The sequence below is a fragment of the Crotalus tigris genome, unplaced genomic scaffold (genome assembly GCF_016545835.1).
Source record: "Crotalus tigris isolate CLP2741 ecotype Arizona unplaced genomic scaffold, ASM1654583v1 scf7180000024391.5723578, whole genome shotgun sequence".
NCBI classification, from domain to species: Eukaryota; Metazoa; Chordata; class Lepidosauria; order Squamata; family Viperidae; genus Crotalus; species Crotalus tigris.
The window spans coordinates 4,932,321-4,957,858 of record NW_024100561.1 but is presented as its reverse complement, the minus strand read 5'-3'; the positions used below and the strand labels follow the sequence as shown (position 1 = coordinate 4,957,858).

At 35.4% G+C, this 25,538-nt stretch overlaps 1 protein-coding gene and 1 long non-coding RNA gene across 5 annotated transcripts in view; one reads left to right on the top strand and one right to left on the bottom strand.

Annotated features, from left to right (window-relative positions):
• The window catches only part of ADCY2 (adenylate cyclase 2), a 132,036-nt gene that overhangs the window by 44,003 nt on the left and 62,495 nt on the right, over positions 1-25,538 (bottom strand). For all 4 annotated transcript variants that reach the window (XM_039329247.1, XM_039329248.1, XM_039329246.1 and 1 more), the window contains 9 exons: positions 21,805-21,954; positions 15,637-15,785; positions 13,926-14,037; positions 12,314-12,441; positions 7,385-7,543; positions 6,476-6,608; positions 6,092-6,268; positions 2,912-2,955; positions 300-380 (listed from right to left, as the gene is read on the bottom strand). In XM_039329247.1, the coding sequence (XP_039185181.1) occupies positions 300-380; positions 2,912-2,955; positions 6,092-6,268; positions 6,476-6,608; positions 7,385-7,543; positions 12,314-12,441; positions 13,926-14,037; positions 15,637-15,785; positions 21,805-21,954 (1,133 nt within the window). The remainder of the gene's footprint in view (positions 1-299; positions 381-2,911; positions 2,956-6,091; positions 6,269-6,475; positions 6,609-7,384; positions 7,544-12,313; positions 12,442-13,925; positions 14,038-15,636; positions 15,786-21,804; positions 21,955-25,538) is intronic.
• On the top strand, positions 16,268-20,481 carry LOC120301700. The gene is made up of 3 exons (XR_005554979.1): positions 16,268-16,388; positions 16,598-16,691; positions 17,748-20,481. It is a non-coding gene; the product is annotated as an uncharacterized LOC120301700 (long non-coding RNA).

Sequence of the window (25,538 nt, the reverse complement as noted above, 5' to 3'; positions counted from 1 at the left end):
GTGATCAGAATAGATGTTCAGTTCTTTTCTTCTATTTTGAATAAAATATTGGTCACTAAATTCCAGTAGATCAATACAATATTGATTTCTTGCCCAACAGAGTTAAGTCATAGAACAGCTTATATTTTTCTATTCTGTATCATCATATAATCTGGGAAGAACGGGAACAGTGAGGTTCTTATTTTGAAATAGGCTCTTCCAGTTCAAAACATTCTGCCTTCAGATTTCTCAAGGGGCTTCAGTGCTTACTTCCATAATATGAACAGCAGTGCTACAAACAACTTTGTGGGCAAACATACTTTTGAGCATTTATTCCATCAATTGCTTGAATCATCCTTTCGTTTAATTCCTCTTCAAATTTTTTCTTCTGAGATTTTGTTCTGCAGAGATAAGAGGGAGTGAAGTTAGCATCCTGAAGGATGAAACTTAAATAAAATACAAGTAATTCTCCTCTTATGACTGGTAGCCTGAATGAGTGTTCAAAATAACAATGGCTTTGGAAAAAGTTACTACCCATCCTCAAAATTATGAGTGTCACACACTCCTTGTGGTCACATGATGGCACTTTGGACATTTGTCAACCAGCTTGCATTTACAACCACTTGCAGTATCTACCGTTACATGAACAGATTTTTTTTAAAAAAATTTTTCGTGTTTTCCTGCAAAAAGCACCCATTAGATTAGCTGGATTTGATCATGTGATTCATTAACAATTATAGTGACTTGATTAATAGTCATCATAAAAAGAGTAATAAAATTGAGTCCATCCCCGTGGTGACTCAACTTACAACCACAAAAACCTATGAACAAAATTTCAGGCTTTAACTGTGGTCATAAGTTGAGGACTACCTGTAGCCCTGATGGCACAGTACTCAAAGTATTGCAAGCAAACTCTGCCCATAGCCTGGAGTTCAATCCTGATGGGGCAAATAATGCTCATATTGTAAACTGCCTAGAGAGTGCTATAAAGCGCTATGGGACGGCATATAAGCCTAAATGCTATTATTTATCTATTTGGCACTCTTTAGGGCAAACAAAATAAAAGCAATGAGAAAAGCAGAAAGAAGGCCAATATATTACTATTCCTATTTCCTGTAACAGGCCAGCAGAAATTGACATATATTGTAGTAATCCATATTTGGTACCAGCTTTTCATTTTACAACGTAATGTTAAATATTGCTGAGATGACTGTAGACTGACATAATATACACCTCTTTTTATTTCAATCAAATGAGCTCCTTAATAGGAACATAAACTTTGATACAGGATGTTAATAATTAGACTCAATGGTTTTAGCAATGTTAGAATGGAGCCTCAAATGAAGCGATATAATTATACAATTTGTTTCCAATGAACTGGGAAAATTGCCTTGCTTTTCTATAACATCATGGAATACAGAACTTGATATGATATGACTAATTTTACCTCTTTGTCTGATGGGACAAAGTGGTCAAGATTGGCCTAGTCAAAATATGAATGGGAAACTATCAAGGAATTTCAAGCTGTAAGTTTGATGGGAAAGTTGAATAAAGATATTGAGAAAGGGCAGTAGAAAACCACTTGGCATGTTGTTGCTATGCAAACTTTCTAGATAATTAGCTTGACTTAAAGCTATCACAGCTCTAGCAGATGTATTTCTATAGAGCTATAGATGTTAACATATCCCTTCACAATGAGTTGAGAAAAGAGTAAATACATTTTTATAATTGAAGGAAACAAAGAATTTCAATAAAGGATGATTAGCTCCTGCATGGTGGGAGGGGGCAGGGCTACCAACAATCAGGGCTCAATAGGCTATGTACAGATCCATAATCCATATGTGTGACTCCCAAAGGTCATGATGAAGACATTATTAGGTCCTGAGGGTTGCAGTACAGAGAATGCCACTATTTATGAGCTTCCTTCCCTCTTAACAATTCTCATTTCTAATATTTACTAGAGAAATAGTATGCAAATCCTATTTCAATTGTAGTGGGAAATATCTTGACACTTATTGATTTGGCTCATATGATCTCTTGAAATATTCAAATGCTTAAGGACAAAAGCCTAGCTTCTTTGAAGAAGAGAAAATGTTAGTTTCTGAAACTAAAATTTCAATCCTAATTATCTAGGATCTAAGGACTAAGCAAAATCAGTCCGAGAGACAAAGAAGCTAAAGAAAGAGCTTCAGAACAGAGTGAAAAAGGGGCATAAGAAATATAGTAGAGGAGAATACTAAAAAAGAAAGAATGTTAAAGAACTTGAAAATATTTAAGATCAGCCACAGAAGGAAAGGAGAAGAAAAACTAGCAAGGCTGATTGACAGATAGGATAACTAAATAAAGTACTGATCTGAAAAGCAGGATTAGCTACGTTTGATGAAGAGATGGGGAAGATGAACGTGAAGCAACGAGGAAGACTAAAGAAAGTAAAACTTATAAACTATAGTGAATGGAAGGAGGTGGTCTGACAAAGAAAGTAGCCAGAGAACATAGAAGTGCTAACTATAGTTTTAGAATAATTATTAATGAGAGATATCCTGTAGCATTATTAACACCATCATCACATTCAATACTTGTCTGAATTTCACATTTGGTACACAGTTTTAATGCTTTTAAAAATTACATCAGTAACATTTTGACAAGATTTCAAAATAATTATTACAATTACTCAGTCTAGAACATATCTTTTTGTTTTGCTGATGATTTCATCCTACAAACAAATTCCTTTTAATAAAAAAGCTATCTTGTATTACTATTTTGCCTAAATTAAGCTGACAAGGTTTTATAATATTTGAATTATTTCATTTATCCTCTTACCTTAATAGTTATGCAAAATTATCATGGCTATCAAAATAAATTCTTGTACAGAATTACTGGGTAAGCTAGCATGGTTTTCCATGACACTGAGGTCCTTACAAATTGCACATACCTTTCTCTGCAACGCTGGAAATTATACTGACCCATAGGCATGTCCTAAGAGAGAGTAATAGAAAGTATCATCCAGATATATAGAACTATAGAATAGTTGCAAAATTGCACTATAATGCAAACTATTTGTTCTTTGTATATGCCTTTATTAAAAAAATTAAAAAGTAAGATTTAAAAACTAATAAGAATTAATATTTAGAATACAGAAAAAGAAGCAGAAAAAAGAAAAAGACAAAGTTAAAAGTGCAGGGAAGAAAGAAAGTATAATAACAAGTAGCTTCCAATTTTCTTTTTATATTTCATGCTAAAAGTCTGTTAGGGGATTCCAATCAGCAATGCAAGTTATTTGTCAATGAAACGTCTTCCATTTCCAGTTCAAAATCCTCAAATCTTGTGAAAGAATTTTCATTAATATGAATGGGAACAGTTATTATATAGAGTTTATAGCACCAGAAGTTTGTCAGTTTAAATAAAACTTGATATATTTATGAACATGTCATAAAACTTTACAAATCCCTGATAAACCAGATCAAAGATTGGTCTAAATCAGCATCTTTTTTTCTGTTATGCTTCTAAGGATATAAAGTAACAACTACTCTTAATTTGTCCTTGAACGTTTTGCATTTATAAGGGTATTGCCATATATTCATACTATCATAAGTATGCTAGATTAACTTTCTCTGAATTAATACAAATTATTAACCACTTTTGAGAAAATTCAATTTATAATCAATTACCATGACCTCTTATAGTTGGCTTCTAATTTTAAGGCCCCCTTGATGTTCTTGATTTCTCAGTGGCTTTCAGTACCATCAGCCATAGTATTCTTTTGGACTGGGTTCAGGAGTTGGGATTGGGAGGCACTGTTTTGCAATTGTTCTCTCTGCAACCAGATTCAGTTGGTGTTAACAGGAAGTAAGAGATCATACCCATGACCTTTCATTTGTGGGGTGTTGCAGGATCCGACGTTCCCCTTTTAACATGCACACAACACTGCTGGTTGAATGTTTCTAAGTCTTTACTAGGTCCAGTCAGTCTTGTTCCATATTTATTGACACAGAGAAATTGGTACTTTAGCTTCTGCTACCCTACAGCATTAAACAGCTCATTTCATATTTAATCTATACCTGATGCTTTCCTTTGGCTGCTGGTTTATTGCCTGTCATATTTCACAGTTGATTTTTGAACATATGTTCCCCGCCTGACAAATGTTACTATCACTTTATAATCCCATTTGTAAAGGACTTTTCATCTTTCTTTAATCTCATTTCCCTATATTTTTTCCAGTAATCACATCTTTGCTTTAAAATTTTCCATTATTTCTCCGAACTTTTAAAAAAGATCTCCCATTTCCCTTTTCTTGCTAGATTCCTTCATTTTCCCAATGTTTGCATTCAGCACATATTAACAGCACGATGTCTTTTCTTGATGTTACACTTAACACTTCTTGTAGTGTGTCACAGAATTCTTCAAGGTCTTTCTCTTCTCTAGTTGTAATAAATGCATATACAAATGCACTTTTATAATGTTGATCTAATATCTATTAAAGCTAATATAAAAACTTGCTATTTATTGAACAAGTAAAAGTAATTAGCTGTCTCACTTTGAAATTTATTGCCATTTCATTTTTCATATGAATTCCTGTCCTGAATGTAAACATCTGAATTAAAATGGCCCGTTGTGATCCATCTAAGTTCACTGATTCCTAAGACAACCCATTTGCTATGTTTTAGGGCTTGCTTTGGTACTGCTTTGACAATTTCAAGTTTTCTTTGGTCGATGATTCTCACATTCCATGCTCTGACTGCATGTCACTATACAGCAAAGAACATCTCTTTCAATACTGGCACAAACATTAATCAGAGTTCTTTGTAGCTTTGCTCTGGGTGTGTCATCATCTCCGGATCTCCTTGAGGAATTTTTGTGCTCTTTCTAAGTAACTAGAGAAATGCCACCCAACCTGGAGAGGAGAGGGCTTCATCAGTTGGAATCAAATAACATTTCAATGATGCAACCATTTCATTCACTTTTTTGGCAATAACTAAAAAAGTATTGCCCTTGCCTTCTTCTGGATCCACTTTTGACATTACTAGCAGGAATAACTTTACAGAATCTCACACTCCCCCTTCTTATGCACATTGAAGCAACTGAGCCCTCCCACCATATAAGGTAATTTCCTAGGAGGAGTCTTAAACAGATTACATTTTATACCATGTTTTGAAATTATGCTACACTGGATTTATAATGAAAACTGAGAATAAGGCAGGCCCTGACTTACAATCAGTTGCTTATGGCTTGGCGACTGCTCAAATGTATGACAGAAGCCCCCCTCCAGGTACTTATGACATGGTTCTGAGGTTCTGATGGCTACCCCTGCCTTGGTCATTTACCACATATGGGGGATTTAGCAACTGGCCCACATTTTTGGCCGTTTGCAGCATCCTGTAATCACATGACCATTTTTTATGACTTTTTGTTGAAAACCAGCATGGGTTCACTTTATGACTGATGCATTTGCTTAATGATCACCACACACACAAAAAAAAAAACACGTAAAATCAGGTCACTCATGTAGGTGGTCTGCTTTACAACCATTACAACCTATGATCATAATGGGCAAGCTCTATTATAGTCGTAAGTTGAGGATTACATGCAGTGGTTTTTAAATTCTCTGCATAAGTAGAGGTAAGGTAAGGTAAGTCTATGGCAGCTAGAAAAGCACTAACACGGGAGTCAAATACTTTATAGAAACTAGGCCTCTAGGTACTATTTAGTTATGTATTCATTATAATTCTAATCCAGTGTTTCTCAACCTTGACAATTTTAAGGCGTGTGGACTTCAATTCCCAGAATTCTACAGCCAGCATTGCTGGCTGTGGAATTCTGGGAGTTGAAGTCCACACGCCTTAAAATTGTCAAGGTTGAGAAACACTGTTCTAATCCATTTAACAATGGCAGTTCTCCACTCAATTTTCTGCAGGTATTGTATGGTATTATTTCATTAGTGTATTATCATCTGAAGAAACAATGCCCACTTCTGAAGTTTATTAATTTAATAAAGGATAAACGTGCTGAGAAAACTAGTGAATTATATTTAGATGCCCCCCCCCAAAATCAGGTTAATGAGTTTCCCCCCCAAAAAAGGTATTTTAGCTATTTAAAAATATACAGAAGCTGATACCATGGTGCTGATCTTGCCATTTTCAGTAATCATACTGTCCCGATGATGTAAATGAGCAAATGGCTTAGCTGCACCCCATGACTCCAAGTATCTAGTCATACGAACAGATGCTCTCATTTTAGCTCCTTCTAGGGTGTTTCGGGGTCGAAAATGATGTTGTGGGCTTCGTTTTTCTTCCTAATTTAAAATAAGTACAAAAGAGATATGAGTGAAATTAGTATTGACCACTTTCCTAGAAAACTGAATTTTGAGCCCAGTGTCCTATTCAATATTTTTCAATATTAATTCCCCGCTTTTCAGAACTATTCCAGTAAAACATCATTGTCTGCTTGTAGATTATCAAACATAAACAATTCACTGTAGAAGAAAAACAATGTTACTTACCTTAGGATTGATTATAAAGAAGGTTTTCACGTTATGTTCCTTGAGATATGGATCCCTTGCATCACCATCCCCTTCTTCCACTTTGTACGCTCCATTCAAGTGTGCCAACGTGACTGAAGTAATGTGAACACGGCTGAAATTATGGTTTATTTTAAAGTGACCGTTATACAACATTAAGAAAGTAGCATTTATTTTCCTTTTAGTTATAGCTGAGAATTATTTCCTCAAGATTTAGATACATAACTACATAAGGAATGAGTAATAAGTAATGGAAATACAGTAAATAACTGAAACTGAGATTTGATTCCAATGATTAGACTATAACTGACATGCCCCTCTATGTTTCAGTGGTGGAAGCATTTGAGTGGATACCTTATGGGATATACAATGCTGGCTTGTTAAGGAAAAGACTCAGAAACTTTCCTTATGTATATCATTTTTAAGGTGGTAAGAATGTGATTCCATTATTTGTAATTTGACTATCAGACCCCAGCATCAGACCCTCATCTTGATGAAAGTCAAGCCCACATTTAACCTTCATCTCAGAAAATATGATTTTTAATATTGTTAAGTGCTTGCTGAATATCTAAATTGTGGCCATTGAGACACCAATAAAGAATAGTTTCTCTATTTAACGAAACATACATACATACAGCATACAGTGCCTTCAAGCACTACTCAGCACTATTCAGTTTCAATAAATGGAAGAAATCTATGTTTGCAGTAGTTCAATTTCAATATACTAAGTGGATAGTATTTTTGGATTGATTAATATGTGCAAGCATGAACATAATGGTATAATGCCCTGTTTTAAGACCAAGTAACACCATAACCATCTGAAATTATCGACATGATTATTCTATATATATGAAATAATCAAAATACATATAAATTAAATAATGTTCTTACCCTGGAATTCCTCCAGCTTCCATATGATTAGCCAATGTTACATCATGTGACCATACATCATATTGCCATTTTTGCAGTCCAATCACACCACAAAGGACATTCCCAGAGTGTACTCCCACTCTCATATTGATATCAACTCCAGTTGCATCTCTCACTTTCCTATTATTGAGAAACAATTCATGGAAGATGTTCAACATTAGTCTTTCAAAAGTCAAACAAATATCTTATAATCTGTAATAGGCAACCCTAGACATTTTAATAAATACAAACAATTTGAAATAATGAAACTATTTTAGCCATTTTAAGTGCTGATTTAATGTTTCTCTGATTAATATAAACATTTAAAGAGATAAATATTTAAAATGATTCATGCATGTATATATATCTATGATGCTAACCAATTCTGGTGATTAGCAAAACTCAGAAAAGAAATAAAAAGCAAGTAGAAAAAAAATTGAAGGCAGGTGGTAATAAAAAAAGAAATCTAAACATACCTAGTTTCTACAACACCATTCATGATATCTCCCTGTTTTTGTTTTGTTTGTCTACCATTGTCAACTATCCTTGTTTCCATCACACCCTTCAGCATTCAGACCTTTTGTCTCTCTCTTTTTCCAGATCTTATCAATTCTGCCCAACCACAACTTTCTTGACCTACCCTTTCTACTCAGTGCATTCACTCTTCCTTCACCTATTTGTCTAGTTATTTGATCTTAACTCCTTCTCTCTCTACATCCAAGTCATTTTAATGTACTTCTTTCCTACCAATCACTCGTTTTTATATTCAATTTACATTTATTATCCATTTATTCTTGATCATATCTCTTCTTCTATTACACATACTTCTTAAGTACAACAAATGTTCTCTTCTTCCTATATCACATTTCTTATCTATAAGCAAATCCTTACAACATTGTCATTTCAGTCCTGGTATCAGCAAAATCCACTAAGGGTTATCTATTTTAATCTTGATCAAATAACCTTTTTTATATTCTTTCCCTTTATTTCTAACAATCTTAATCTTTAGTCCACTCAAATAATGTTATAGAATTTGATTTCTTTTCATTATTTCTGTCTCCCTTCTCACAAGATTCTTCAAAACTGTATCAAGCCTCTTTTGTAAACCTAATGTAGGCAGAGTATCCAGGTCATTCTTTGGATCAGTGTTTGTATATCCCTTTAATGATTAAGACATGAGCCACTTTCTTTTCAAATGTCCAGTGTAACAACTGTTTTGATGTCATTCTTGCAATGTCATTTGTAGATCTACTTTCAACTCAGTCTTGACCTTGTCAGGCAAAACTCTTCCATAACTTCTTTTACACACAGTCTCCCCATAAAGGCAGATGTCTGTTTTGACAATATTAAAATTAACTCCTCCTTGTTAAAAATATATAAGTATTTAATATTTTAGCATTGGCCATATTGAAGTATATTTTTGAACATGTCTCATACATTCTTTTCTTGAAGTCATTCTACTTTTATTTGTTATCCTTTAATTTGCTTCCATTTCTATTTTTCTTAGATCCTTTCTTGATACTACCAAAATATGGGCTATTCCTTACAGTACAGATAGTCCTCAACTTACGACCATAATAGGGACTAGAATTTCTGTTGCTAAGCAAGGCGTTTGTTAAGTGAGTTGCATCCAATTTTACCTTTTTGTCATGGTTGTTAAATGATTCACTTTAGTTGGTAGGTGAATTATGCATTTGTTAAATGAATCTGGCTTCCCTTAATTAGGAGTAATATTTTTTTTTCTCCTGAATCACATTAATTCAAAATGTTGCACACAATGTTCACAACAATCATCTCTATTGCTTTATTAACATCATACACTAGATTGTAACATGCTATGACTACCAAACTGTGGATTTTGTAAGCATCCACAAAAATGTGGATATCATTTTCTACTTCTGATATAAATTTTAACTTTCATTCACAAAAAACTCTAAAACTTTAGTTCCTTCTACCTATGAATCAACTCCATCCAGAGACTGGGCTATTTTTATTCAGATCTATTACATTCTTCCCCAAACAAACAGAACATACTCACAATACTATCTTATGTCTAAGGATATTTACCCATTAGTATAGCTGTATTACTATCATCCTTCTTATCTTTTCTACTACCTTCTTTTATTGGTATCATTATTATGATTATCTTACTTTATTGTTTGTATGTACACTGAGACAAGTTCCTTGTGTGTCTAATCACACTTGACCAATAAAGCATTCTATTCTATTTTTTCTATCAATTTCTTATTTATTAATTCATATTGTTTTCTTTTACATTCCAAGTTACAATCTTCCACATGTGAACGTTCCTCATGAGATGGCCTAGTAGATCTTGATCTTCACCATCCACCATGGCTTTCATTAATTGAGGTTTTCACATAATATTGGGTTTTATCTTTGTGAGCTTCCTGAAGTCATTGACTGTGAGTTGGGTGGTCATGTAATTTTTCTTAAATACTTTCTATTCAATTTGAGTACTCAATGTCTAACTTGCTAAATTTACATTTAGTTACAGTACTTCCTCGTAGAGACATTAATGAACTTCCAGATCTGGTTCATAGATCTGTTGGCACCCTCTATCCTTATTGCTAAACCTTGTTCTGTTTCAGCATTGAGGTGGTGTTTGTCTTTATAGATTTAATGTGGGGTAACCCATGATTGGTAAATTCACCTGGCATTACCAGGTAGAAAAAAATGGTGGGAAAAATAACTACTAATTTTTTTTCACTAAGAGAAACAGTTTGGTGTAGTGGTTAAAGCACCAGGCTAATAACTGGGAGGCCATGGGTACTAGTCAGTATTAGGCAAGATTTATTCAAATAATATTGCAACAAAATTGTAAATAATGCCAACCTATTAATTTTGCCCACCAGCATGAAGGAAAAAATAAAGTTCTATCTATCAGGATACAGCTTATTTAGCATTTCACAATATAATCATTAGTACAGTAGGCTAAAATATGAACACCCCCAAACTATTGCTTAATTTGTAATAAATAAGTTGCTGTGAACCTTGGCCCCTGTGCTCCCCTTCCCTCTCTAATTGCCACTTATCACATTCAGGCATAGCAGAGAGCAGGAATAGTGAACCGTACAGGACCTACTAGTTACTAAAGAATTTAAGCCTCCAATTGGAAACTAATTAAAATCGAAAAAGGGGCTTCATGGATAAACACCCTGATTAAGATTTGAATTTTTCTTCTTACCTGCTTTTTGAAAAAGGCATTATTTTATGTTAGTTTGTTTGGCACTATGAAAAAAAAAAAAAACATTTGGATTTTGAAGGAATAGCAGTGGTTTTCTGAGATTCCAGAGAGGTTTTTCTTTTTTACCCCAGCCCCTAACAGGAAAGAATCAAATCTGAACCAGGAGTTTCATTTTCTGCATATCCACAGTTATTGTTTAAAATACATTCTACCATTTTATAGCAGCCTTCCCCCATTTCCTTAGACTAAAAAGAAATAAGGAATACTCACCTTGGAGAGCAGGAATTCCTCTCCCACCCCCAACTCAGGTGAGTCTGCCTGCCAAATGATAAATCTGCAGGGAAAAATGAAAGGGAAAAAAATCCCCTTCTCTCTCCTATCGTTTTTTTTTTTTTTTTTTTGTGAATCCCTATCTATACTTGAATATTCTGAGCAGCTATTCTCAATAACCTGAACATTAAGATTAGATTGCATTGATAATTTCTAATTGCTTCTTCGGTAGTACCAAGATCATGTTCTCAATAGGAATTCATTTCAGAAAGTTCATGATGGTTACCTTTTAAAATACAAAGGAGGAAATGAGGGAATTAAGTGTCTGTGGAAAAGCAGCAGCATTGCATTTAATTTGTACATTAGCACAAATTAACTTTACACCTAATCCACAGAGTTAAGACAAAACTGTTGATTGCACAACAAACATTTGGAAAGCGTACCATGCTTAATGGGACATTTGAGAGTCTGAGCTTTGCTGATGACTATGTAGGGGGTACATAGCAATTGTTAACAGCTGTAATTAAGACTGTGGATTTCTTCATAAAGTTAAACAGAAATAACTTCAGAGACAGAGGTGGCCTTTACATCTTATCTCCTGGGCAGAGAATGAGTGTTTTTTTCAGTTTTATATCATACATTCATTTAGAAGCTTTTTTATTTACCATGTGTTACTTAGAATGTGAGCGATAAGCATTCTTCAGAGACTTCTAGCTGCCCAGATTCCCCTTGTAGGAGAGATGAGCAGCATAAAAATTAATAAATAATAAACAATAAGCAAACAAATAGGAGTGTTGACAGAAGGCTGAGGGATCCATCCTCTTATGCTGCCCTCCATATGCAGGGGCCAATAGTCTACCGTGGGGAGCTTCCTGTAGTTGTGAATTTTTTTTTTATTACCAGTGAACTCTACATATTTCAAAGAAGTGTGATCATTCCCACTGCCAAATTTATAGCAAGTTTTTTTTCACAGAACACACCCATGCCATGATTTTCTTTCCACATTCCACTTCAAATAAATGTGCTTCCAGAAGGTCAGGATTTGTTTGAAGTAGCCTTTAAAGTGTTTTTGTTCAATCTATATAATTTTAAATGAGTATATTTTGTTGTTAAAAGACTAATATTCTCCTGTTCTAAAGTCTGCTGCCTCGTCATGTTTTAAGGTTTTATATTTTAAAACTTACACTTTCGGTAACCTTAGGAGTCCCTTTCTGCATTTGAATAAAATACATAACTTTTAACATTTTTCACTGCCATAATTTCAGAACAGAAAAATTCAAGACCACCCAATCAGATTTGAGTTTAAACTATTACGCTAAAAAATTAGAACATGAGAAAGAGACGTAGAATAAATCTTTCCTACTAAGTTTTGTTTTGTAATTATGAAGGAAAGGAATATTTTATATATTTTAAATATATATAAAATATTTACTAACTTTATAGCTTCACACATATCCAGTCCCATTTTCACACAATTCTTGGCATGATTTTGTAGCGATATTGGAAGGCCGGACACACAGTAGTAGCAGTCTCCTAAGATTTTAATTCTCATACATTCATTTTCCTAAAAAACAAAACAAAACAAAACAAAAAAAAAACCTGGGGAATCAGTTAGGAGACAGTCAAGGCAGCAACATAAAGCTTATCAGCAAAACTGCAGAATCTGATGCAACTGATAGTGTCAATTGTATTCCATCTATAAAACACGGAGATGACTGGGCCAGAATATTTATAGCTGAAATAAGCTCCAGGGCTCTATGCCTCCCTATTTCCAGTGACCTACTTTTCCTGAGTTATGAAATCAGAAGCATGCTCAATGTTGTATCCAAACTCCCAGGGATTTAAAGCCAACACTCCTTCTTAATGGCACCAAATTAGACAGGTCCTTTGGGAATAGACTTGAAATTTTAAATTTGGGGTATCTATTACCATCTCTATTTGAGCACTTGCAGGGATACCGACATTTTCTAAACTATAATACCATATTGTTACATTGCTAGTCTCTCTTATGGGATAAAATTAGTCCTTTAAATGAAGTCTGAGCATTACTTTAGTTCATTCAGAACTGCTCCTTTAGGGGTCCTTGACACGCTCAGTAATGTTTGGGGAGATGCCCAAAAGACAGCTTATTCATCAAAGTTCTTCTTATTCTACAATTCTCCATAATCAAGAAACCAGGGAAGCAGAGCTGGGCATATCCTGAACTCACTATTCAATGATCAGCTGATGTAGAAATGTACTTGCATACCTAACTGCTGTGCCATGACAAATTCCCATCGAGGGGAAATCTAGGATGCACCAATTCCTCTAAGATACTTGGTTTTTTGCAATGCAATTTCAAATGGCAAAACCCAAATTTTGATACAATTTGAATGAATTGTTGTCAGTCTTTACAAAAGAGTGGCAGAATAGGCCAGTCAAAGACGAGGAACCAAACACGGGAACATATGCTGCACCTACTGTGATTCCTGTGCCAGTCAGGATGATAAAGAGTATGAAAACTATTGTTGTTATTCAACAAATTGAGCCTGGCTGAGGAATTCTGGGAGTTAAAGTCCACAAGTCATAAAAGGGCCAAGTTTGAAGACCCCTGCCTTAGAATAATGAGTGATATTACTCACTCAAAACATTGCCTTGCAACACTGCATTGACATCAGTATATATACATGCAAATAAATAATGCAAAGTTCAAAGTGAAGAGACATCAAACAGAACAAAGGGGTTTTTCTTCCACAATAAAATATTATTGCATGTAATGCATACATTATATTTTTTTATTACTTCCAAAATTTTATACTGTTTTGTCCTCATTTTTGTTAACTGGAGGTGTAATTATTTTCTCCCTCCTTACACTAGGATGTGACAAAACCAACTACTACCAACTAAGCAGCAACTGTATTTGCAGGAAAGCATTTTTGGAGGCTGTGAGGACAGCAGAACCCAGGAAAGACTACAATTTCCTCATGCCATTTTTACCTATTATGATTATAAAAACACAGTGGCAACATTATAGTATTAGCCACGAACAAAACTTTCACACATACTTACTTTTGCAATTTGATCAAACTTGCCAAAAAGTTCATTCAGCATATGCACCAGTTCTCCAGGGGAGCAATCACTAGCCAAGCGAGTAAATCCCACAATATCGGCATATAAAATGCTGCACGTAAAAGAATTTAACATTGTTGATTTTTTTTTCAAGTTAAAAAACAATATTTTACCTTAACATTCACTTAAAAGAACCAGGAATGGGGAATGTTCCAAATACCTTATCAGAAACAAACACATTTGGCCACCAACAATTTTTCACAAGGGATTTACGAAGAGCCAATTTACACAGCTATTTTTAGTGGATTGGTCATGTGCGTGGCGATTTTATCCCAGACGTCAAAAACTATTCTAGCAGGCTTCCAGCATTCATCAGGCTTCATCTAGAACTATGCCAGTTAAAGTCTCCTTCCCTGGCACCTCTAAGGGTAATCCTGCAAAGTCTGAGGCATCTCCATATAGTCATTGCTTCCATTTTCCGAAACTTCAGAAGTAGTTTGAAGGGGAACTGATAGTTGTTTTTATTGTAAAGTTAAACGCAAGGGGCAAAAAGCACAATCCCACCTCAGCTGTTACAATTCCTGTAGTAGCAAAAATCTTCTCACTCCTATTTTATACTAACTAAATGATCTCCAGACTACAACAAAGAATAGTACGGCCACCTAGCTATAAGGAAAAAAAATGGAGTGGAATGTGTGCGTATGTATGGAATGAGTTAATAGCCTGGTGTTTGCAACCTTGGAGGCAACTGACAAAACGCATCTCAGTTTTGCCTTGGTTGTTGTTTCCTTGGTTCTGAAAAGGTAACTGCTGGAGGGCTATTGAGGAAGTGCTGCAAAGCTGAGAAGACAGAGTTCCATTTCCTAGTCCTAAACACAGGAGTTGAAAGGGATGCGTGTCTCCAACTTCCTCCAAAACTATCAACTTTCGAGCAGTTTCAATCTAGTGTATAACTGTGCCAGACATAAATCATACCAGCTTTTCAAATTTGCTAAATGTCACAAGATTGCAGAGGCTTAATGTTACAGAATCCCTATTCTATTGTTTCCCCATTACTTCTACTATGAGCTTGGAATGTGGCTGATACGGGCAAAGCTGATTATTCCATTTATTTCCACTGACAGCTCACCATATCCTAGTGACAGAGACACATTCTAGCTTTGCTCTCTTGAAAATCAGCTGAATTTGGGTTAGTTAATCAAACCTGACTGAAGTCATACCATTAGCTAACTAATTGTTCTTATTTTACATATCTCCCATAAAAGCCATAATTTCAGCCTGCAGGGTGCATTTTAATTCAATATTCCCAACTAAAATCAGTTTTTCCCCCCAAACTAAATTTGTTGAAGTTTTACATTTTCACAGTGTTATATTTTAATTACCTTATTTATATGCTTTTATATTAATATCAGAGAAAGAATAGAAAAAAATGAGCTAATTTCGCTTTAGGTTTTACATTAACGAAGAAAATACTAATTTTGTTGCTGCTGCTGCCAATTTATTTATTTATAAAATTTATTGGCCACCCATCTTATCATAGGGTATATTAAAATTAATGGAGGGTGGGGGGGGTGGGGGGGAATTGGGACCAGTTGTTACTTGATCAACCACCTCCACTGTGCTGTTCCCCCATTGGGACACCAAGCCAACTGGCAGAGCCTTATGAAAGGATAAGATCAAAACAGTTCCAAGAACTGGCTTCAAACAATACCTTACATTGGTGTGCCTTTTGACATACAAATTGTGAAAGTTGTTTGTACTTTCCAGCTGGCCTGCTTTGGGTCCTTGTAACCTTTGAATGATCTCAGCTTTCATTTCCATGGCTATGTGAGCAGGAAGCAGAGAAAGCAGAAGACGTTCCTGGTTTTGAAAATAAAAGAGAGAAAGTCCAGGCTTCCACTATTTTTAAATAAGAAAAAATTGCTAAGGAAAACATAATTTCTCCAGGGATGTTTGGGGAAAAACAGTGAATGATGTACTATCATTTGTAGGGATGACTAAAGCGTTTGAAAGTGATGCTTCACTAAGCATTTTAGCCAAACTATTACACCTCTTGAAGCATTAAAGTAGTCACATCCTTTGCAAGTTCATGTGGCTGCTTTAAAGGCTGGCTCCAATTTATTAGTTTATTGATATACCATAGTCATAGACAATATTTCTGCTGGGACTACCAGAGAAGCTGTAGTTGGATACAATCTCAGAAGCAATTATGACAGCCTTGCAACAGCCAAAACTACTTTAATGTTGAAGAATGGCAGATGCTTTGCAAAGCTCTCTTTTTAATGTTTTGCAGGGCCTAGTCATTTGTAATCTTTCCTCCATTTTTCTTCTGTAAAAGACAGATAGAGGAAATGTAACCTTCTATAGAAGATTGATTGGAGGAGTAACTTTGCAAACCTTTCTACTCTTAATAATTTGGAGGAAAAAGGGAAGAAAAACAGCCATACAAAGTAAAGGAAAAGGGTAAGTATAGAGACACACATACACAATAAACTAAACAAAGGTCTCTTTATGTTATCATTCAAAACTTTTGCTTCCAAATAAACTTTCTCCAAAAACAAAACATAAGGAACTTGTCATACAAAAAAATGGTTACCGTAAATGAACATAAATGATATTGTATTGCTGAATCGGGATAAGCCCAACTTAATCCAGAATTTTATTTCTCACAGCAGTCAACCTGATGTCTCTGAGGGACTCTCATCATATTCTGTTCTCTATTGTTCCCCTCAATTGGCTGTTGAGACACGTTGCTCCGAACTGCAGGTAACACAGAGGCATTGATAGCCTGTCTAGCATGAATGGATCTAATCTTCTTTTAAAGCCATTCAAATTAGTGACATCATCATGTTTTATGGCAGTGGTTCTCAACCTGTGGGTCGGGACCCCATTTGGGGTCAAACGACCATTTCACGGGGGTCGCCAAACAACGCAGTCCGCCATTTTCCCCCCCTTTTCCTTAGCTGTGCTACTCCCTTTTATTCTATTGGCTTTTGAAAGCCAATAGAATAGACTCTCCTGAATAGAGTCTAATTCTATTGGCTTTCAAAAGCCAATAGGAATTGTCCAGGCTGTCTCTGCCCTGCTGAGTCCGCCAAAAGTCCCATTCTGCAAACGGTGCTGCACCAGTTGAGTAGTCCTCGACTTACAACCGGTTGAGTAGTCCTCGACTTAAGACCGGTTGGGGGTCGCGGCATTAAAAGGGTTGAGAACCACTGTTTTATGGCAATGAATCTCACATTTTAATTCTATATGGAATTAAGCCATGAATGAAAATGGTATGTACAAATGATGTAAGACCCTCATAGACATCAGCCTTTATAAAAATGGACCCCAAGCAACCATGTAATAGACATCTCACCTGGAGACATCACCATGCATACTTAATACCTCCTTATTCCATTTTTAAAAAACAGATTCAGGGATCAATAACATGCCTTTGACCTATGGCCATAAATATCTTAGGTTCAGCCTATCTTGCCATTTATTGCATTGGGCTTATTTGAATATTATTTGTGTCTCTTATTCATAAGCAGAACACACACAGTTTTTGTCCAATAAAAGGCGACACTTGAAAAACTTCCATTCAGGATCATTTAATCACATTGTAAAAACATTCAATAAGGGATCTGGCCATTAATTCAGGCTACTTAGGGGATGCGGATTGGATTGCATAAAGTTTGAGCAGCACAGATTTGCATACAGATTTGAGCAGCACAGACAGCAATTGGTAGATGGATATGACTCTCATCATAATTCCTGGTCCTAGGGAATGCCCCTATTGAGGGTTTAAAAGAGTGGTTTTCCTTCTTTGCTTTGTAGCTTTTCTTGCCACAGAAGTGAATTGCTGAAGATACTGAAAACTGTTAGGCTACATGGAAGAGGAGAGAGATCTCTCACTTGGAGAAAGGGAAGCCTCTGCCAAAGCTCTGGGAAAGAAGCTGGTAAAATGTCTCCAATGGTTATGTGTACAGAAACAATACCACTCATGTTCAATAAAGCCAATATAGACTAATGATTACTGTATTACACTAGATCTAGGAAGACATAGTTCAAGTCCACCCAGAGCCATGGAAGTTCCCCTGGTGACTTTGGGCCAGACACTCTCTCTCATCACAGTCTATCTTAGACTGTTGTAGGGGAAAAGAGAAAAGAGTGAGTGCCTTGAATGTCTTGAGTCCCTGGACAAAAAGTGAGATTCAAATTGAATCAACGAATAACAGTTCCCTTCAAAACATGCCCCTATTTAAGTATTTGATAAAACATTAAGGGCACCTCCTTCCTCAGAAGTCTGTTTCCTGCTTTCTGTCACATTAGAAGCAGGTCAAAGAAGAGATGCTGTAAACAAAGGCAATATTTGTCAGAGATTAGATCTCAAATTTTGTTCTTCTGAGATTTTTTTTCAATGAGAGAACATACAACAGGTTGCATTTACAAATAATACATGACAAAGCATTGATCTGCCTATTTATTCTCCATACCTTATTTAGCAAAAATACTTTGTCTCTCTCAAGCACATCATTTTCTTTTGAACCAAAGCACAATTCTGATACAAAGGCCAACAAATTTCCATATATCAATGCTAATTCACTTGTCATAATTGGATAAGTCATCACATTGGGAAAACTATGTAGCTGGGTGGGTAATGCAACTCTTAAGCTTTTACAATAGTCAAAGATGAAACATATCAATTAATTAATGTTATTTGTTCCCCTTTTACACTCTGCTGTCACATTATAACACAGATCTTCCATCTGCCATGTCTCAGCCACACATGTCTCCCCTTTCTTAAATAATTCTCTATAGTCTGCCTTGCTGTTACTAATGCTTACAATTCTCTTTGAGATTAAACTCTCTCTCTCCCCCTTTATAATCAATGCCTTCCAATGATGCCTCTGGATTACTACTTTGTCCCTTATCAGTTCTGAAATTCACCCCAAGTACAAGGTTATTTGTCTACTCCTACTCCAATGTTCTCTTTTTTCCTATATTAACTTTCTCCTTTACAGTTTAGAGACAGTAAGCCCCTAATTTTTTAAAAAATTCTGTTTCTGAATTTCTCATTCATAAAGTGAACACATAAATAATACAAAATAGTTTTGGGGTTTTATTTATAGCAGTTCCACCCCCCCTTTTTTTCCTTTTTAAAATCTACATATTCCAGTTTATTTAGAATAAATTTCTTTCCTTCTGACATCATTTTCGTAGAGACAACAACAGTTTTCATTCTAGTTTTTTAAGAAGGGCATTGATTCAGTTACACATGTAGAATCCCACTCAGTTACCTTGCTCATTTAAACCGTCACAGCTTTTGAGTCCTGTTTCTAAGCACATTATTATTAGGATCCTGCATCCTCCATGAAAGTGACATTCAGTGAGCTATCTCAGATACCAAATACCGCCTCCTGGAAGAATCTTTCAAAACATCTTATAAGTCACACAATGCAAAATACCTGAAATGAACAAGGGTAATTATGCTAAATGCTTGTCACTGTCAAAATGAGGCCTGAAAGCTTTGCAATTGCCTTGCCTTATTCTCTGCGAGAGTTTAAACAGTGGGGCAAACAATTTTATAGGGAGTGGGAATATGTAAGCTAAAAAGCTAATGTGCGTATTTCTGTGTGCATACATTACACATGTATACGACAGAGTTGTGCATTTAGTAGATAGTTATCGAAGTAATAAACAAAATAAGATTCACAAAATCCAGTATTTTTTATATTCTAGCAATACATCAAAAGAAAGGGAGCATCTATGAAGATAAGGGAAAACTAACAGTATTTTTCTGCGCTCAGTTCGTAGTTTGCTTTTATTTATAATAGGAATTGATAATTTTTGGATAATTGGGGCCTATACTTCACATTCTGTGGGCCAAATGAATGGATGATAATATAGGTGAAATCAAGATTTCCTAACTTTTTTTCTATTTTTTTTTTTAAAGGATGTTGCCTTTATTTTATAAATTATATTTAACCTCTTTTAGAGCATATACTTTGTTTTCTGGTTGTTTCCCACTTCAAATTGTTAAGAAACTGTTTTTGGTTACTGTACCTGGAAGTGATTCTGGAGGATTCCCAAGGGAAAAAAAGAGTGGGGGCTACATCAGGCCCTAGTATCTCAGGCTGCCTATATAGTTATCTAATTTACAACACAGAACTTGCTACTGTTCTATGCATGGTGCAGTGCTGCTCTATCTCTGGAACAGAAAATAGAAAAGTGATGGTCATCAAATGTGGTTGGCTGCCAGCTTTCACCCACCCTGGCCTATACCCCGGCCTCATCAGGAACAATGCAAGTTACAGTCCAACAACATCTAGACCACTACAGACACCCACTTTCAGCTAAGCTAAAGGAGACCGACCAAGTGGGATATTGCTGGTGGATTCTAAAAGATTGAGGAAGTCTTAGATTCACTGAAGCATCTCTAAGAGATCTCTAAGGCAAGATTATTTGTAAACAAGGATCTGAAGTATATAAAGATTTTAATGAATAATTAGAATAATTAATTCATATTCCAGGCTTCTGCATTATCTAATTTACAGTTCTCGCTCATTCATTCATTCATTCATTCATTCATTCACTCACGCATTCATTCATTCATTCATTCCTCTTTACTGATTAAAATGATGCCATGAAAATACCCACAATACAATAGATTAGGTAAAGAATAATGATATACTGTAGGCATGCTTATCCATATAAGTTTCACTATGTTTAATGTTTCTTCCAAGTAAACATGCACAGATTTCACCAAATGTGTATCATATTCATACACCCTTATAAATGTTATATCATCGTAGCTGTGAATATACTATAATGAAAAAGTTCAGAGAAAGAAAATTGTGTTATAGGTTAGAAAATTCAGAGTGTATGTATGTATGTATGTATGTATGTATGTATGTATGTATGTATAATTTATTTTGCGGTCACAGACCAAATAAATAAGATATCTAGTGGCTGCTTTTGGGTTTTAGATTCCTCTATGGAAGTTGCAAAGTATTGCCTCATTTGTTTAATATAGCTTATTTTGACAAATTTTGTCCCTTTGATAGATAGGACACTTCTTTCTTCATGAGTAATAAACTGAGGAAAGAAGGAATTTGATATTTTTCCTGTTAGAAGCAAAATATAGGTAAAAGAGTTTAATAAAATGGTAACAAACAACAGTGATGAGGCAAGGCAGAATAAAATAAAGAAACCAACACAGACAGATTGAGGTACAGCCAAAAACTTCTACACAAAAGCTTTTGACAGTTTGCCAACAGCCTCTTTCAGATTTTTTATATAGAGCCTTAATTGGAGGAGAATTTGAATTGCCTATAGACTATGGTTATTATTAGGATAATAATAATAGTAGAGGCAGTAGCAGTAGCAGCAATGTTGTCTATATTGCCTTTGATTTATCCGAATAAAAACTTCCCTTTTTTTGTGGAACAAAAAGTAGATAATCTTATTATATTCTCCCAGCATTCTTTATATCATAAGATCCTATTGTTGAAAGAGCTGGCTCATTTATTAAAAATATATACACTTTAGTTTTGAAAATGCTTCACAAATTTCCACAGTATTTTTTTTCAGCCTTAAGAATGTTTCTTCAAGTTTCATAGCAACAGACTATACCAAAAGAACTTTGATGTCAAGAGTCTAATATATCTTTTATCTTCCATTTTCCTCCATTATGAGCCAAACTAAAGAGAGAACAAAAGCTTAAAAATAATAGAATTTCCACCTTTTCTATTCTTAGGTGAAAATTGGAACAAACAAAACTCTTACATTGATTTTCAAAGAGTTCCTCCTTCCCCTTTCCTGGTCAATAGCAACTAACAAAACAATATATGTAAATTATTGTAGGAAACAAAATAGTAAATAATGCCTTTACCTGCTGCCGCTTCTCAAACTCCAGCTTGATGCGTGATTTGATGCAATTACAGGTATCCTGATATGTCTGCTGTAGAGCAAGTTCCATCAACTGTTTGTGATAGGCTCCAGCCAGATTCCCACAGATAAAAATGATGATGTTTGCCAGAATCTATCAGTACAATAAGACAGATCAAACTCTCACTCAGTTATCATTTACCATAAAGTCTATTCACTGTTATAGACTTTATTGGACCCTACTTCCTCTCCATTAGGTTTGCAAAACTGTATTTTGCATTTTAAAGTGTGACTATTAGGAATATCACATTTGTATCTGGGGAATAATTTACCTCACCCAAAGGTCAAAGCCTCCCTCTGATGATTTGACATTTGGATAGCAAACTATACTTATTAAAAAACTGTATCTCTAAGAATTATTGAGGTAGTTCTAGAAATTGTTTCCATCTTCTCCCATTAATACCAAAAGAACATTCCAGAAGATAACGTTGAGGAATATCCAGGAATCCAGAAGAGCCTTCTCTGCTGTAGCGCTGGCCCTCTGGAAAATCCTGCCACCCAGGTTGAGGTTTGCCCTCACCCTCCTATCCTTCTGCAAGATCCTGAAGACCTGGCTCTGCCAGTTGACCTGGAGATGCCTGATGGACTAACTAGCTGTCCCCACCTCCCCCACCACCACTTCCTGCTCCCTCCACTCATCTTTTTAATTTCATATTATTGAACTTCCATTAATTATTTTTATTGTTTTATTCCTTTACTATTTTTTACATTTTAATCATTTCCCCCCCATTTTACTGTTGTAAGCTGCCCAGAGTAACCCTGTAGCGAGATGGGAGGCAAATTAATTTAACAAACTAATAAAATGCAGAAAGCCATCTTGTAAAAGAATGATGATGTCTGGAGAATATGAAATCATGGTGATAATTATCAGCCATTTTCACAGTCCTATAAAGCAATGGTGGCTTGAATAGACTAGCCACAAATCATGATCGTAACCCTAGATATAATGTTGGAAAAAAACATATAGAATAGTCTTTGTTAGATTCTCTTATATTTGATATTGGACTTAGTGATAATGGAAGAAAAACAAATTCTCTTTGATAAATAGATAACTTACAGTAACATTTTACTTTTTTTAATTTGAACAAATAATACTGCATTAGCAATATATTGAAATTAACAGTGTAATTCAGAATAAGCAAAAGGTAACAACCAGCAGAAATTTTATGTCATCTATATTTTATAATTCTGTTTCCAATTAAAGAAAATTGTAAGGTCATGGGACTGAACATGTGATATCCCATTAGATATCTTACTCCCATATGATGGGGAATTGTTGATGAACATTTATTTTGAGTGCAGTTTCTAGCCAACCATAGATATACCTAATAGACTTGACGTGCAGCACATATTTAACTAGCTGGCTAATCAAAATATTAAAGGGAATATCTTCAAGTCAAGATATATTATGTCCATTCCTTTTCTGTTCAAACATGTCCAGTTCTCAGATCCTGCTTGGAAAAGTTTCTGTAGATTTCTTGGCAAATTTTTTGAGAAGTGGTTTGCCATTGCCTCCTTCCTAAGACTAAGAAAAAGTAATTGGCTCAATACCATCCAGCTGGCTTTATGCCTAAGGTGGAATTCACAGTGTCCCATTTTCTAGGCTGATGCCTTAATCACTACATAAAACTGTTTTTTTTTAATTAGGTCCATAGCATTCTCATAATCTACTAATGCAGTGGTTCTCAACCTGTGGGTCGGGACCCCATTTGGGGTCGAACGACCATTTCACGGGGGTCGCCAAACAACACAGTCCGCCATTTTTTCCCCCTTTTCTTTAGCTGTGCTACTCCCTTTTATTCTATTGGCTTTTGAAAGCCAATAGAATAGACTCTCTTGAATAGAATCTAATTCTATTGGCTTTGAAAAGCCAATAGGAATTGTCCAGGCTGTCTCTGCCCTGCTGAACCCGCCAAAAGTCCCATTCTGCAAACGGTGCTGTACCAGTTGAGTAGTCCTCGACTTACGACCGGTTGAGTAGTCCTCGACTTACGACCGGTTGGGGGTCGCGGCATTAAAAAGGTTGAGAACCACTGTACTAATGGTTAAGGTTAGGACTGACTCCCTTGAGAATAACTGACTTCCTTGATAATTTAGGAAATTTGCTGCTGAATTTGATGTCCCCCCAAAAAAACTGGATTCATCTGTCTCACTTGCCCTGAATATGGCAAAGATGACTTTTCTACCTCACAGAATACAGGTTTCAGAAATCTCTTTGTTGTCTCCTGACCTATATATCAGAGGTTTCTACTGTTTCTTCAGCATTAAATCAGCTCACAGGAATTCATAGTTTTTCCCCCTCCACTGATTTCTTAATGCTGATAGCATTTTTCAGCTTCTTTATTTCTCAAACTGTATCTGCCTCACTATTTCTTCTTAATTCAAATCTTCAAATGAGCTGTCTTGTGTAGTCTACTCCTTGTGGTTTATTAGCATCCTCATTTGCTGTCTCTTTTTATTTAATCTCCCTGCAAAGCAGCTGTCAGCTGATTAATGACACAGTTGTAGGATGTAGCTTTCAACTCTTTCTTGACCATTTAACTGGTCCTTAGGTCACACAGTTTTACCTTTTTAGGACATCTTCTGACTGGCTGAAAATTTAAATTAAATCATTGTGTCCTCAATAGGTGTCACTCACTTGACTGATACTTGCTACCTTCTTATTGCTTCAGAAAAATCAAAACAAACATTAACAGTAAAAATGCTAGACAGGTTGAAATAATCACAATCAGTATTCTAATGACTGTAGAGAAATTAACAGCCTGGTTATTTAACAACAATAAGTATTATAATTATTAAAACTATATGTCATCATCTCCCAGTGACACTATTTCTACATAGCATGAAATAAAATTATTGAGCACCCCCAAAATTATCTAGCATCTCTGAACTCATAGGGAGAACTGCTAGATGATAGCTAGATTGATGGAGGTGGTCTTTCAGATGTAGCTTATACCTTTCATTGTCTTAAGACACTGCCATACAGAAACCTTGCATCTGGTTAGATTGGTAACTGCTGGATCTTATAACATTCTTGTGAATGATTAGGACTCCCCTTTTATTAGGGTGAAGAGAGAAGATTATTTCTTTAGCCAAAAATTCAGCAAAGAGGTTGAGTGAAATTGTGCTAAGCATCTGTTGGTATTGTAATGCACAGGGTCCCCCCCCCCAATTTATCTGGCAAGTCACTTAGCTACTCATTCTGAAATTTAGTTTTGAATACATTTCTGTGTGAGTTATCTGATAAGGTGCACAATACAAAGCAGCATGACATTTAATTGAAGCTTTTAGGCTGGAAACCTATCTAAACTTATTTGGGAGTAAGTTCCATTCGACATAACAGGACCTGTTTCTGGGCAAATATTCTTCAGATTTCCTCTGCCTCTGAGCCTTCTTTTGAAGTTATAAGTTTTAGATTCTGTATCCAAAACAGACATCTTTGTACATCTAAGAACAAGAGGGGCTTGTTAATCTGCCTCCTACCAGTCATGAAATTGTGCAATCTTAAAATGCTACAGCAGATTTGAATATTTTAGCCCGGATAGGGGGGGATCATATTTTAATGTTCCCCATCCCAATTCTTTACAGGAATGTATGTGTATAATGTGTCTCTCCTTCCTTCCTTTTCACATGACAAATTTCTAAATTTAGCATTTGGGATGCTACATTTCAATTAGA